This window comes from Bemisia tabaci, chromosome 7, assembly GCF_918797505.1.
Source record: "Bemisia tabaci chromosome 7, PGI_BMITA_v3".
Lineage (NCBI taxonomy): Eukaryota > Metazoa > Arthropoda > Insecta > Hemiptera > Aleyrodidae > Bemisia > Bemisia tabaci.
In genome coordinates, this window is record NC_092799.1 from 27,248,391 (window position 1) to 27,265,132 (window position 16,742).

Below are 16,742 nucleotides of genomic sequence, written 5' to 3' on the forward strand. Positions count from 1 at the left end.
GGTAAAGTTGCCGACGATTCTTGTTAAAAGTCCGAAAGTCTGCTGGTTTACTGAATTTCTCAGGTACAGACGAATGGAAGGATTTTGAAAAGACATAGAATTACATCCTCCCATAAGATAAAGTCAGGAACATGGTTAAGGTTATCTGGGGATGATATTTGTAACATTTCGTTGCATGATTTTATAATCGAAGAGAAACAGAAAGTCTGAAACTTTGTGAATCTACGTAAGTGGTTTTCTAGTTAGGCTATGATATTGATATGCTCGCTTTGTTATCAATTAATCTCCACAAAGGTAAGCATAATTACATAAACTGTTCCACAAGAGATGTGAATGTAACTTGTAATACCTAAGTGACTTTACAAATCTTACCTGTTAAACTACCAGCTGCCCGATTATTGAAACTATGTCAGCCCGACATGAAAAGACATAGCCCTATCTTATCCATGCAATATATCGGAATTTGATGTCTTGTCGAGTTGCTCTAAGCCTTCAATAATCGGCCTGCTGATGAGTTGCAAAATATTTCCACTTCCAGACGAATGATCATGTCTTGGTTCATGCTTTCAATAGTAGAGTTGTGATGTCGGTTCAGCCACAGCACTCACAAGAAACTTCCTTCTTCGATCGGACCTTTGATGATTCATTGTCGAAATAGCTTTGAACTGTTTAAAGATAAATGACACCGCACGAGTGTCATTTAGTGATGAATCAGAGATCAAAGTATAAATTTGAAGCTGCTAAGTAGAGCAGTAATTTTATCAGACAAGAGTGACCGTCTAAATGCAAAATCCACTTATGACAGATCTCAGAAACTTTGCATCACCGCGAGGAGACATTAACAGAATATCTATACACCAAATTATTTACGCAACTAGGTGAATTTCTTTGGTAAATTATTCCGCTTAAGAGAAAGTCCTGACTGTAGAAAACAAGAAATAATACCTGTACCGATAGCATAGCTGTGTATATGCACTACAGTGGTCACTTATAAAGAACAGACACGAACAAACACTTATGACAAACATTGAACAAGAGAGCAGAACTGGATTAAGTAACTGTAGTTTCTGATTCAGTTCTAAACTGCGAATTTGAAGAGCCATAAGACACACATCAGATGTGTAATCACTTGGTTTGGGCCAAAGAAACCTCGAACTACATGAGATCATATCGGTAAAGCTTGAGAGGTCAAAAGGCTATAATACTAAATAAATGGTGAACTTCTAACTCTTGAATGAATTCAGGACCACATACTCAAGACAAAGAAACTGCTAAACATTTGATTTGAGGCGAAAATGAAAAGAGAATGGTCAAAAAAAAGTAAAGGAAGAAAGTCTGGGTTTGGACACTGGACTTGTAACACTGATTTTCAGAATGCACCTTAAAATGAGCCGATAGGCCGTGGTTCCTGGTTGTAAAATACGATGAATATTATTGCCAAGTGCTTGGTTGAAGTCGAAAATGGATTTAAATTATTTAATATTAAGAGATTTCGAGTTACTCGGATCATTTGTGTTATCAATCTTCGTTTGTTTATACGACCCACACACGGCAGAGGCATGCAGAGGTACCCGCCGGCACGCCGGGTCAAAAGTGTGGCCACCGCCGGACGGAGAAAATGGGCGCCATTTTGAAATGGGCCAAGCGGCGCGCGTTTAAATGGGAGCCCAAAATGCGGACTTTTGGACTCGTATTTCGTGGGTTAATATTGCTCAAAAAAATCGGGGAAAATTCCTGTGAACTCTGTGCACTCTCTAGTTTCCAAAAATGCAAGAATTACGAATTGCTGAACAAGCTCATTGTAACACCTAAGTATTTCATCGTGTCCGAGTACGGCACAGGTGTGTTTTCGATTAAAATTGGGATATAGTTGCTTTTTTTATTGGTAAAAATGGTGTGAACCGATCTAGGATTAAGAAGGGGCACTCTTTAATCTTTGGTCCAATTCACAACCTTGTCGACAGTATTTTGTCATGGGAACGGAGTTCCCCATGATATTAGAATCGTTCCGTTGCTTTCGCTATGGGATTCCCTATACCTCTGCGACTTTGAGCGTTTCGCCCAGTCTCCGATTTTTGGTTGATTTTCCGATGTATCAAAAACCGTTGTATTTTTTAGCCAATCAGGTCTCTACGTCAAGTTGTGTTGATTGCTAAAATTCGCTTTCAGCGAGTTTTTTTCCACCTTAAGATGTCGTGTCTGACTGGTAAATCTGCGCAGAACCACGAAGTTCCGTTTTTAGGTAAATTCTTTTTTTTGGGAGGTTCTGATTGGTTTTTTTTCGCCATCAGTTTTCTGTTCGTTGGTGCAAAAGATCGCCTACCTCGGTGTTCTTGAGAAGCCGCCATTATCGTACCTCAAATTTTAAACATAGATATAAAGAAATCATAACCATCGTACAAGGTGGAAAATTGCTCTGGAGGACCCGTTACGGATATATGAGCCAAAATCAGAACTCGATTGATGGATTTAATCCATGAATACAGAAACATTGCCTCAGCTTACTGCCGCGATCGCAAATCCATACTGAGATGAACCTTGTGACTTATGACAGCATAGGTAAACAATGTCTCACAGAGTAATGCGCTTTAATCCGATGTCTCTTATGACGCCAGTGGCCGAACTGCCGAAATCTCAAGGTCGTCTTTTGTGAAGCCCCGCTCAGCGTCCGAGATCACTTAACTGCGCTATTTTCTCCCATCGCTCTCATACGGCGAGATGGCTCAGTCAGCAGAGACACCATTCTGACGTCGGGTAAATGTCACTTTTTGTGCGAGCGGCGGTTCATCCCGGCCCGTCTCCAAAGCCGCAATATTGTCAGCAAAGGTAGGTAGCCAAAAGTTTGCCACTCTCAGGAGTATCTCTGGTGAATAGAAGATACAGGACTGGCCTCAACCCGCTCCCTCGGGGAACTCCTGCTAGTAAGGTTTTGAACTCTGAGTATGCGCTACGATACCTCACTCAAACTGTCTATTGGATAGATATGAGTTAATTACGTCGCAATGATTGGTTGGTAAAATACTTTTCAGTTTAAATAGTAACCCTTGATGCCAAACTCTAGCAAACGCCATTTGTATATCCAGAATTATGGCGGCAGTTGCTCCTTTTTCCTCTAAAGTTTTTTCTTTGAGGTCAATGACTCGGATACGGCAGTGTATACAATTGAGATGCAAAAGTGCGGAAAAGAATCCTAAATTATAAAGCATGTCACAAAATCATTCGCAATCAAGTGACTGCACAAAAAGTAGATGCCTCTGTCAAACATGACGGATGGTCTTACGAATACCAAAAAAACTAAAACCAATAATAACAAACGGGAAAGTGGTCCATTCCTATTGGAGACGCTTTAATTTCGAATAGACTTTGAACAATTGATTCCGACGAATGGTAGGAGGTGCTTGTCAAAGCCAATAAATGACCCCGGTCAAGATGCGCACAACTCCGCCCCATCAACGCCCACTCGGCCGTTAACGTTTAAATACAAGCTCTATTGTTTATACTGGATACTCTTGGAGGCGAATGATCAACCGTCATCGAACCACCGACAGTAATGAGAGCAAAAACATACAGGTCCGACTTCGTTATTCGTAGGAGTTTCTCCCTTCAAAATCTTCTTTTCTAGATTATTAGCTTCCGATTTTGAGTGCTAAAACATGAACTTTCCTTTCGAGCGATGGTGTTCACTTTGTAAATGTTTTACTAGTCAGGAGCGTCATTCATTTTCGGAAAAGCATCTTAGAAATCATTTCAACTCTGATAAAATAATTCAGCCAATTCAATCAGTTCATCATGTTGAAAATAGGTCTTATTATCTTAAGAACCCTATCACATTTATATTCGAGTTGGATCGGTACCTATATTATTCTAAAGAGCTCATGATCAGAATCGTTTCTGGGTGCCTCGACGAAGTAGAATATTTTACATTGGAGGTAATTGTACAATTTGACTATACAAATCATAAATCTAGCGAAGAGAAGCATATGATCATTCTCAGCACTGAAAACATTCCGCTGCATCTTACCTTCAACATCGATGAGGAATTTAATAAAATTATTTGCAATTTACTACAAAAACATGGAGAATTTGGTAAGAAATTCCCAGGTTGGGTGTTACAACAAATACTCGGATGTGAGTTGAAAATTAAATTTGACTGACTTCTTAACGGTTCGATATGTTTTTAAATGAACTTGTTCATGAATGAAATTAAAAAGAATGATTTTATATCTTTGACTTTTTACCATTAAAATTTTCCTTGAAAAAATAACGTTTGTTGATTGAGTCTGATCGAAAGACGGACCATACCTGGCCGAGTCTCTCGAACATACGGCCTGTTGCAGTTGTTGAAACTTGAGAATAGTTAAAATTCTAAAATACTTACATGACAATTGTTGAAATTTTAAAAACCATGTAGCACTTTGCTAGCAGTCGGTCATACTGTAAATGCACATTACTCAGCCACTATCTTAAACTTGGGAATGATCTAATGATATTCTATGTATGCAACATCAGAACTTTCCGGCTATAAGTGTGAATGTTTTCACTTAGATGGAGCTACTTCAACTGCCAAAGGAAAATTTGTATAATTTAAAAGTATGAAAAAGCCAGGAATGTAGCACACTGTCACAGGTTATACGGTAGTCTATATAACGGGTAGGTATTAAATTCAAACTTTTATTTTGTACAAGTACAGGTAAATATATATATTTAATCCATGGAAGAAAAGTTACAGATGATGTGGCGAACCAATAACATGCACAACTCCATTGAACCGGATGCTTCTTTGACAGAAAGTTTGAAAGATTTATTCGATAAACCTGTGAGGGGTTACTTTGAAACCATTTTCGATTTCGACACTGATAATTCATCTTCGAACGCATATCAAAACGAAGCACACTACAGCTCTGAGAACGCAAAACATGTCACAAAACGTGAGCGGATCTACGGAAAGGAATACGGCACGCTTCGACCGTTAGATATTGCGCCCGTTTTTTCACCCGACATCATTCCACAGAATCCGTTCCAAATACTCGATACGAAGCATGGGTTCATCGATGCAGGCGTTGCCACAGAAAAAGATGATAGCTGTTCGGTTCACGAAACGACAGTCAAAATTTTGGATGTCCCGGCGTTTATTTTATCAGAGTCTGAATCACTGTCTTCAACACATATACAGAATAGTCTTTTCATAAATAACGAACCAAAACCTACGCCGACTGATCGAAATTATTCTACTTTCGAGTTAAATTACGATGTTATACCGACTGTATGCTCCAAATGTTTCTCGATTTATTGCTTTTGCGAAAAGCTACAGAACTACAAAAAAAAATATGAACTATTGACCTGACGTGTTCAAGATAAACACTTAGCCACGCCGATACTGAATGTGACACGAAAAATTTTCCTACGAATTCCCATTGAAGATGAAAGGACAAACAGTTTGGCTAAACTATTATTAATGTAACGCTTGGAGAAAGAGTCTGCAGTGCTCGTTGATTCTCCGCTTCGATAAACAAAGAATCATTCATCTTTGGCAAATACACGTTGATGCACGGGGGGATTTCATTGATCGGATTGCTAGTGGTAGTTTCGGAACGCGATTTCATCGTCCCCTCTCCTATACCGAGAGTGCTCGGATGCTCTTGATTTTTCATAGTTTCAAAAACATGCGTCAATACAACCTTCATGATACTCAAAATATGATCGAATCGTAAGCGTGAAACATTATCTTGCTGCTCCCTATCCACGATGACCAAAGCATTTGAAAATATAGAACATGAACCTAGACGCTTGTCCAAGATATCAGACGGAAGGCGCGTTGCATCTGACGAACTCAACTCGAACTGCGGAAAGCTCCGATAAACTTCTCTTTCATTTACTCTGGTTGAATGCTGAGGAAGGAACAGTGATCCACCTGTGTTAGCAAAGACAATGGAAAACTCTCTAGCCTCCATTTTCAATCAAGAAGAAGCACACTATATTCTGTTCGGCATCAGTTGTTTTCCACTTGTATATTATTCTACTCTGAAATCAACGCCAGTTGGTATGCAGACGGTACGTCTCCATAAAAAAGGGGTACAAAAAAAGAGCTACAAAAAAAGGGCTTTCTTTTTTAGTCTACAATTAAAACTTCTACATTAAAGTACCTACTAAAATTATGTCTATAGTCAAATATGTCTACGCTATTAAAATATCTTTATGATTTGTTTGCCTACTTAGGAAATGTCAAAATATTTATGTTGGCTATTAAAAATGTATAATATATATAAATAAAATAAAAAAATAAATAAAATACGTAAAAAATATACATGTGGAGTTTAATATGATCAATTATTCGCGAAATGTGACTCACAATTTTTACACATTACTGCCTTTTAGAATTCCAGTTTTCATTTAGATCCATTTGTCTTCGTATTTCCGTCACGTCATTTTGACTTAAATCGACGTCGAGTTTAATAAGACTGTATTCTTTTATCGCTTCAACGTATATTTTCATTACACTTTCTTTGTCTTCGTCCGTTACGCCAAACTTGGATGAATATTTAATAATTGATATGGCAAGATCAGCAATCATATGTAATAAATCCACGTTCTTCGTCTCAACTTTTTTACGTAATTCTGAGTTCAATTCTCCAAAGACCTTTTCTGCGTTCCTATTGCGAATTACCTCGAGTTTTTCTTCCGCTTTCGTTTTGTTCTCGTGCGTTATGTATTGAAGCAGAAACTCACAGAACTGCTCAATCTCCTTCTTTGACGAATCCGTGTAAAGGGCTAACTCCGATAAAATATGTAACTCGAACAGAGCGTTCTCCTCGGTCGGACGATAAAACACCGATTTGTCAGTAAATGTGTACGACTCCTTCATGTCCACATCGCTCGAGTCATTTTCTTGTTTTATGTCTTCGGAAGGATCCGATGGCTCGTTCTTAAAAAATGAGTCCATCAAATTTCCTTGCGGCCAATCAGGTATCGATCCGCCGGCAACGTTTAAGGTAGATTCTGTCCCAGAAAGAACCTTGGACATTTCCTTCTGCACCTGAAAAAGTGGCGAAGGATCGTCGGATAAACTATCCACTACATTCATTAGCTCGTTCAGATTTAGTTTCTTCTTATCAGCGGTATGAATAATTCCAAATTTTAAGTCTGACAGATACGATGATAATCGCGTTATAAATCTCTTGATCTCATTTTCGATACGCAATAAACGAGTGCGATATTTGGTTGCGGAGGCTATTCGAGAACGAAATATTTGAATCTGTTTTATTTCGTTGGTTTTCAGGTCATTCGTTTCTTCTTGACGTGAAGAATCGCACGAATACAAAGCATCCCGCACTTGGTTGTAATCGTTTATCTGGGTGAGTAAACTGAATATCATTTCAACCACCTCTGATCGCCATTTATCGATAATTTTCTTTCCGGAGTCGATGCGAGAAATCGCACGCGTTAACTTATTGAACATCACATCGTCAAATTTAGAATAATTATATCCATTTTTAAATTCTACTTGTCGCTTCTCAAGTGAACTCAAATACGTTTTTATCTCTTCGTTGATACTATGTAACGTACTTTGAAGGTTATTGGCTAACTCTTCTGTGTTCAGGATACTTCCGTCGATTCGAATGGTAGGGTTGGACGAATTGTTGGACTCCCAGGTCGACCGGAAATTATTGCCTGAAAATCGGAGGGTAGCATCGTTGTTACGGATTCTGGACAAAAAACTGAGAGGTGAGGAAGTACTCTGCCTCGATCTTAAACTGCTCGGGGGTATTTTTATTTTGTATCGGTCCATTTTGTCACTTTCGACAATGAGTGGAATGCGATATGAATGATCCGTTTTTCGCCGTGAAACGACAACTATTCTTTGTCTGAATAGGCCATTACGTTGTGGTGCTGCCGTAGTCCGTCACTTCCCGAAAGGCGCATTAATAAAACAGATTTTAAAAACGTTCGGAATTCTTTTTCAGTACTATGAGTGATTCTGTCCTTTCTTTGGCGTAGTATTTTCAAGTCTGGAGAAAGTTCGTATACTCCACCGATGACGTCTGTACCTAAAGTGTCGTCCTGAACCTTATGAGCAATTATTTTGGTTCGCTTTCTGCCGCTCGTGATAGGCGTAGTTTTAACCGCACATTTGGGCATATTTTTTTCGGCGGCCGAGTATTCGTCAATTACCACGATAGGATTGGACTGTGACCCTACTATATATCGACCCTGTCCGATGCATTTGACGTCTATTGTAGGTACTTTCCATTTTATAATTAAATCTTGTTGTACGATAATGAACCCATCGTGCTTCCGCCTATCATAATTTGTCGGTAAGATCGACTTGTAAAACTGTTGAATGTGTAACGGTTTATCGCCGACGGTACCGAACACGATATCTTCATTAGTCGAGAGGCTCGAGTCTAGGGTTTCCACGCGGAGGCTCTCCAATGCTTCGACGTTGGAGTTTGGTTCCACCGAATAAATCTCCATGCCGAATGATGCAGCGACAAATTCGACCAGGACAATCCGATCCTCAAGTATCTCGACTTGCAAGCATAAACCAAAAAGCTTAGATAAGTCACCTGTGCATTTCACCGAGGTTATGTTGTTGGCGTCCGGCCATAAACTTGCGTCCGTCTCGTTACGCATGATCATTTTAGCTTTTATACCGTTCCATTTATATGCCCATTTGAAACGATCATGCGGATTAAAACAATTCCATAACTGAATCTTCGGAACGACACAGGAAAACATTTCTTGGTACGTCATCGGATCAGGATCGAAAGTACAAGTTTCCAAAAATCCCAGGGATAATTCAATCAATTTTTGTTCGTAGCGGCAAATATCATCGTACTTGGACTGTGCGGGATATTCAAGCTCACAACTTATCTTGTAACGGGTACCGTCAGATTTGATTTCTTTATCGAAACATAACCGGTAGTGGCACCTATCGTAGTCTTGAGACAGATGCAGCCTTTGAACGATTATTCTTAAAATAAATTTCTGCGGTATGAGATTCGTATTGTTGAACGCTATAGTGGTCTCCAATGACCTTGTTCGTTTTATCGGATAAAAATTACGCGTTCGTGAATGAAACACGAGGATATTCTTTCTTCGTTGTACGACTTTCCGCTGCAGAACACGTTCCGATACTCTGGAACCATCGGAGAATAAAAATACCACATCTTTTTTGAAACCATCGTAATTAGTGATATTCTGAACGTTCTGATAAAGCCGCCTTAACAATAATATCATGTTATTGTGGCTTTGGGTATGGAAAAGCTTACGTGCGAATGCACTGTTCTCACCGATAGCTGCCAATACCGTTTCGTAGATGTCTACATTGATTAAATTCGATACGGTGCTTTCCCATTCTGTTTCTTGCCATTCGTCCATTGGAATTACGCATTGAAGCAAGCTTTCGACAAAGACTGAAATGATTCTCCGCCGCTTGTCTCTTAAGTATGATGAACAACATTTTAGTGATGTGAACCCAGATCCTAACCATTAATGTTCATCCTTCTGAGTTTCGTATGGAGCGATTACATGCAATGCTTTACAGTTTTAGATCCAATAGACCATCCCCATCCTACAAGGGTCAAATTAACCACGCTGAGGAAAAGAATGAAATAAGATACGGAATCTAGTATATATGTTTTACGTTTCTCATCTTCATCCCCATTTACCGGTACGTAACGAGAATAACATATCGCTCCCAATAAAAGAACAACTAATCCAAGGCATATGAAGAATGCAACAAGGAATACCCATTTGATACTTTTACCCAGATTTTTACATTGCGGAGTGACGAGTTGTTGAAATTGTTTGTTTAGTGAACCGCCAATACTCGTGCTGGACATTTTTCAATATCGAATGATATCTATTCAAATCTTGATCTCCGTTGATGATGAAATATACGACACTATAACGAAATAAAGAATGTACTATATCTTCCGCGGTAACAATTCTGTCTAATTTTGTGGACGCCTCTTTCCTTGGTGTTATGGAGAACTGCAATTCGTTCTTCAAATCCGTGACGCTAGTGCTATCAAGCTTATGTCTCCAAGGAAATATATTACTACTACTTTTCCTCGTGTCGTTGACAAATCGAGAAACAGATGGCTTTACGACTTGTGAGTATTTACCCACATGAAACGACTGTCGATTTGGAAAAGCAAGGTATGACGTACAGACCGAACGATCGTTGTTCCATCGAACATCGGATGAGGTGAACCTCCTTCGGTCTCGGGATGAAGTCCAAGGGTCCGAATATTGTAAGTCAACGGAAGAACAGGTCACGGTTCGATATTCCGCCATCGGAACAGAATAATATAAAATGTCCTTGCGTTTATCTACCAGTTCGGAACCTTGAGGAAGCATATTATGGAGCTTCGAGTCAGCGCTAATCGCAAATTGGAAAGGCATCGTCGCTCGTACAAACGTTAGGTCGTACGAGGATTCCGGAAGGTGACTTGTTGCAAAACCTGCATTTGAACCATTCTGATTTATCAAAACGAGAAAATGTCGCGTTTCAAACATTTTCAAGATTCCGATTTTAATTGCGGGATCAATCATACGATAACTATAACGACAAAAACGCAGCTCTGGATAATTTCAACTTTTCTCTGTAGATATAGACGTGAGTTATGATGGTGAGTTGACGGAGTGTTTGATTTTATACACCGTTAAATAGGCCCATTGAAAAATCTATCTTCCCGAACCTACATTGATCAGCAGTTTCACTGAAATTTACGAAGACAATTTACCTAGAGGTAACGTCAGTAGTTGTACTGATGTTGTAATGGAAACAGAAGCATTAAATAATGACGAGGGAAACCTTAATCGACCGGTAATCGCCGCAAGTTCGAAGTGCGACCATACGAATGCGTTTGATTGCAGCAACTCACTTGACATATTCGCTTCGATACCTACTGGAGATACTGACATTGAAATCGGTAATAATGAAACGACACGGTGGCCGTGTCATATACACAGTTGCGGACTCGGGGGCAGTAGCTCATCATCACGATCAATTAATTGCTGGATGGCTTTTATGGGGAACTTGCAATTTCATATAACTAATGTGAGCAAAATACCGATATACGCTCAAAAAGCTTTCAATTGGGCGGAGAGAATACGAGCTCCAAAAAACGAATTCTGGGAACTTTTATCTGGAAATATTCAAAAAAGCATTTTTGTTTGTTCGCTCGGGCAGTGCAGCTCGAGGACCGAAATGGATTTCGTGCGCGATGCTATGAAACTCCTTCGTCAGTTGGACGAGCTAAATTTAGTATACGCTGCATATGGTACTCCAGAAGACATGGTATTCAAACATTTGATAACCGACGGGAGAGGACGTTTAATATTGTGTAATAAACACTTGATCAAAAGACCCAATCAATCAGTTCACCGACAGAAGTGGAAATACACGAATGCTGCCTGGGAAAAACGGTTTATCAAGACTCTGTTCCCGAAAATAACTGTTCGTCGCAAAGGGGTTTCTAACAGCTCCAATCAGATTCCGACCGACACGCGTAATTGGGTTTTGGATATTTTGGAAGCAGACTGCAGCGGTAAACGAAAAGCCGTAAAATCGGATAAGTGATATGACACACACGACGATCGAAGTAGGTGTTTTGCATCGTTCAAGCGAGTATGCTTGTGATTCTTTACATCAAAATTATCCCGACGTGTGGCAGTATATTGCGGAGCGGGATATACCCGTTTTCCTTTATTCTCCCCATTTAATTTCTGATAAGAAACCGAGAACTCATGGTGCGGGGCAATCTACTTGCTTCGTTGCGGATCCACGCATCGCTTCTTTACTGATGGGCCCAGCTCTTAAATTCAAAAAGAAAATCGTTTTAATTACCGATATAAAATATTCGATCCCGAACACTGAAAAGATAATTGTGATTCAACGCAAAGCTTGACTTGGTTCTTATTATTTCTGACTTTGCACAATAGAAAAGGAAATGAAATCCATCGATTGTAGTTCTAATTTATTTCTTTCATACTTCAATAATATGAGCATACACCGATTAACCTTGTCTCCTCTCTTACATTCTGCACGAAAGAGCTGTCGGCCTAAATGCGTAAATTAGAAACTTTATCCTCTTGGTCAAAGTTTCATGAGAAAGCAAAAATCGTGCGCGCTAACAACGAACCCAAAATCATACTCCCAATATATATGCTAAGTAGACATCCTTGTACGGTTTTAATGAAGAGAGAACAGTGCAGCGATGGAGCTGGGTAGATGTTTTCACGAATTGAATACGAATGTCGTCCAGCATGACAGATTTCATTGGAAAAAAGATCCGTTCGCAGATTCAAAACGACAGACTTCCATCTTTTGGCCGTCCTCAAACTCGGTCAGGAGTAAAAATGAAAGGAGAGACCATTGCAGCCGTCGCCTTCGTCATAAACAGGCTGCAGTAAGAACTTTGTTTGTCGAACCAGTTTTATCAACTATTGATGATTACATTACAGTTGTAACTGGTCGTCAAAAACTGCAAAATGCGTACGTGCGACCGCCTTTTCCAGAAACTATCGCTGAGCGATACGGTCAGACACTGTTCAGGGATGCTAACATCAATCAATTCTCAGTAGTGGAAGATCCATTCGATTCGATCCAAGAAGAGAATATTGCTATTATCAAGCCCACTGGGAATTTTCAAAATTTCCTAAAAAAGAAAAGTATAGGTTCGAATAAAAGCAACGAACCAATTGACGTAACCACTATATTCACATCTAGCCCTCCTCCATCCTTGATTTTTAACCCTTCTTCAAATCCTCGTCCTCCTCCGAATCTTCTTCGCCCTCCTCCTCCTCCTCCTCCTCCTCCTGCTCCTCCTCCTGCTCCTCCTTCTCCACCTCAAACTTTTTCTCCGTTCGCAGCGTCTTCATTTTCTTTTTCGACTCCCTTACCCACGTCAGAAATATCCAATCATCTTGATGGACACAAAAAACCAATTACAGAATCAAATTCCTCGCGAAACAAGTTGATCGATGACAATAAAAGAAAATTACATTCAGAAGTGTCAAGTTCACCGGCCAAAATAAACCGTGATTCGATGAGCCTTTTAAAAAGTACATGGGGCTCTCTGATCGAAGAATTACGAGGTTTTGATAGGAAAAAACTGAAACGTGTAATTCCGGTAGAATTGAAACATTACTTATCTCCATCGGCTATTTCTTCCGACGAAGGCGTTATTAGTTCACAAAGAGCCTTAAGAGTCCTTGTGGGATCAAATAATTGCAACGATAATATTTCGAATGACGATTGGATCGAAGATCCTTTAAAACTCGGTCGATGATATCAAACTTAGATTCCTGAATCGATACGGTTCATCGGTAATGTAGTGACGGTTATTCGGTAAACATATACAAATCATCATCGCTGAATATAGTGTGCATTTAGTCGAGACGCTCGCAGTTGATTCATCCAAAAATTACCGGCGTCTTATCCTCGCATCCGAATATTACAAACAATTTCATTGTACGTTAATCATGGAGAAAGCACCGATTTTGACGCAAAGAAATATCTTGGATGACGATTTGGACATGACGAATGATGATATCGATTATATCCAAGATGCGAACCATCATCGTGCGACATCATATCCGGATAATCGAGATGTCAACAACTCGAGGAGAGCAAGGAAAAATTCATTTCAGGACAAATTACAATCGTGGAACGAAACATTAGGCATGATAGGTCATATTAAAATGCCTATATCGTCCATTGTAAAACTAACTGTTCGCATTTTATTCACTGCGCTTTTCATCGTGTGGATATTCCCACAATGGATATTCTCAATAGTCCTCATAATTCTTGTTTGTTGTATGAGTTTCAATATTTTGATTAACAATCGAGAAGTTCGAGAGTTTTTGGTAAAAAGTTTGGGGGCGAGGCAAATTTTTCAAATCTTCCCTTCTGCTAATCCAAAAGGTCGTATAAACCCCGATCGAGTATCGCAAATACGTACTTCGTTGAAAACACGTTAAAGTGTCATCGAGCATACAAACAATCCCGATGTAGATTTACTAATCGGGATATTAGGATAAGATTCAATTAAAGAAAAAACAAAAAAGGAAAAGGAACAACGATAAAAATAGTATATTCACTGATTACACGATGGTAGAACTAGGAGATTGAAATCAAACCGCTAATCAGAAGAAAATAAAAAATAAAAGATCGAAGGTGAGCTATTTCAAAATGGCTAGGCGGCAGATTTGTGATCGTAAAAAAATCATTTCTCGGTTCAATCGAAGTCAACTTTACTACTTATCTCCACTAATCAAAGATACGACGAAAGATACAATTAGATCAACACACAGCGCTAAAAATGTGCGACGTTTTAAAAGGAAGGTCTCTTTCAAAGTGCAGCCGAAAAGCCCATCGAAGATGGACGTATCCATACTTGTACGGTCGCAACAGAATGATCCTCTCTCCACTAATCCGCCTGAAAGACGAGACCAGGATGAGGTATGTGATGAAAACTCACCACTAACATTCGGAGAATTGATAGAGTACACCATATTGAACCTCAGCAATCAGATGCAATTACAAATCCATCGACACGTTGAAATTCTAAAGAAATTCCCCGAATATAAGGAACCGATCGAAACTCACTCGGATATGTTGGAGATCTGCAGACGAGTTCAGATTAAGCTCAACGACACGTTAGGATCGTCAGAATATGATGACTTATTGAGATATCAAGATGTTATCGAGGGTTTTCTTAATGACACATTTAAAAGTTTGACGTGAAAAGTTAACTCTAAACAATTTTCACGAGTAAGATTTTTCGGAATTACAACATGAGCGAGTCACATCCCACAAAAAAATATGTTTACTTATCAAGTAGAACGGAGATTACACACTCATGTTTCTTATGGACATTCCTTATCCTGACATTCTTGACGGGTCTCCATAGTTGGTAGGCTAACGCTCAGCGGCAAGTATGCGGCAAATAATCGATACTTTAATTGTGCCAATTTATCCCGCCAAAAAAAACTAGGGCGGGCTACCTTCTTGCTCTGGAGCGCCAATATGCTCCTTTCACGAAGACCATGCAACTAAAGAAATTGTGCTGCTTGGCAAAAAAATTAGTACTTCGTTCATTTGAAATCCCATCATTTTTCAGCCGTTTAAGGTAGGACAACTAAAGTAACGAGGTAATATCACGCCAATGACTTACTTTCTTCATTTTTGCAGAACGATGCAATTACAATAAATGTACCGTGCGGCAAATATTTATAGCTTATATTGCGTGGCCCACTCGTATCAATAAGTTTGAAATTTGATAAGTTTTAAACAACCTACGGCTAAAAAAACTGATTTTCCAGATCTGATACTTGGAGGCATTCGTGTATTCGGTGTACTTCCTTAATATTGAATCGGCAGCTTTACGGAACCATTTTGGACGCCTTACTCGATACAATTTAAAGAGTATATCTGGATTCTTTGTCGGATAAACGGTACCGCTCTGATCAGAGATTTTCATATCATAACCGGTATATTCGACTTTTTCAATCAATTCTGTGGATCAATCCTTGCTTACCATCGTTCATCGTTCTTGTTTTCATATTCAGTTTTTTTTTAATTCAACTCAATGTTGAATACTGGACACGAAACGGATTCGTTATTAAATCTATTTCTCTAAATTGAATTGCCGTTCTGGAAATTTAACAGAATTATCAATAGATTAACCACCGTGATTTGTAATGAATCACAATTCGGACTTATCACTGATCGAAAAATTAAACCTTGATGGAACCTTTAATGAACGTCAGACTAATATGTTGAGCCATTAACTGTCAATCAAGAATATCCCACGTGGGTAGGTAACAATTTTTACTGGAATGCTTGCTGCTAGACCTCGGACCGACAGCCACCTTAGATCTCAAGGTATGGTTTTGCTAATTACAGTCGGCTATATTCTTTTGTTGTCAGCGAGATTTTCGAGAGACCAACATTTGTTACAGGCAAATATTAAAAGCAAAACTCTAACGGTTCCTTGCTGTGATAGAAGCGCGTTATAAAACTCGTACATCAAAAGTTTCTACATTGATCCTAGCCGTCACGTTGCATATCTAGCACATATTTCAAGAAGATATTGATCCACGGAGGTAGGACTTATTTCGAAGGCATATTGAAAAACCGCAAGACCTGAATAATTTGTAATCTCAGTTGCCTGCATAGTGAAGCCAGACGTTTTATCTGCCGATTGGAAACATCAGTTTTACCTCATATTTAAGTAAGTTTGTGCGCCAAATTGCATATGTTTCAGTTTTCTCAAAAACTCAAAGAAGGAAAAATGAATTATTTTTTGAAAATAAAATGATGCATTTATTTACAGTAATATTTACAAATATTTACAAGTTTTTAGTCATTCGACGTCCCCAAAAAATTCGTATTCGGGTGCTTTATAGGTACGTAAACAAAATAAGTGGATATGGGAAGAAGCAAAGTGAACAATGGTGAGACATAAAGCAGGTCTCGAGGCAGGCCATAATTTTAAAAATAGTGTACGTAATAATACACGAAAACCTGAAAGGAGTAAAAGTATGAAGGGGTATACAAATATGAATTTTTTTCTTTGCGTATTTTCAAAATAAACCATTGAATGCGTACGTTATGAGAGTGATTTTTCAATGTTTAAAACATTCGACGATAGTCTTTCGACGAAGGAACCTTTTATGTAGGAATATACTATGGAGGTCTCAAGAAATTGAGTGCTATTTGCTTTACTTAT

General features: G+C 39.0%; 1 protein-coding gene across 1 annotated transcript; it reads right to left on the reverse strand.

Moving 5' to 3' along the window:
- Positions 1 to 7,851: 7,851 nt before the first annotated feature.
- On the reverse strand, positions 7,852 to 9,378 carry LOC140225071 (uncharacterized). The gene is made up of 3 exons (XM_072302564.1): positions 9,270 to 9,378; positions 8,197 to 8,939; positions 7,852 to 8,064 (listed from the first exon to the last, which is right to left on the reverse strand). Exons 1-3 carry the CDS (start codon positions 9,376 to 9,378, stop codon positions 7,852 to 7,854), a joined length of 1,065 nt encoding a protein of 354 aa, XP_072158665.1.
- Positions 9,379 to 16,742: the final 7,364 nt, after the last annotated feature.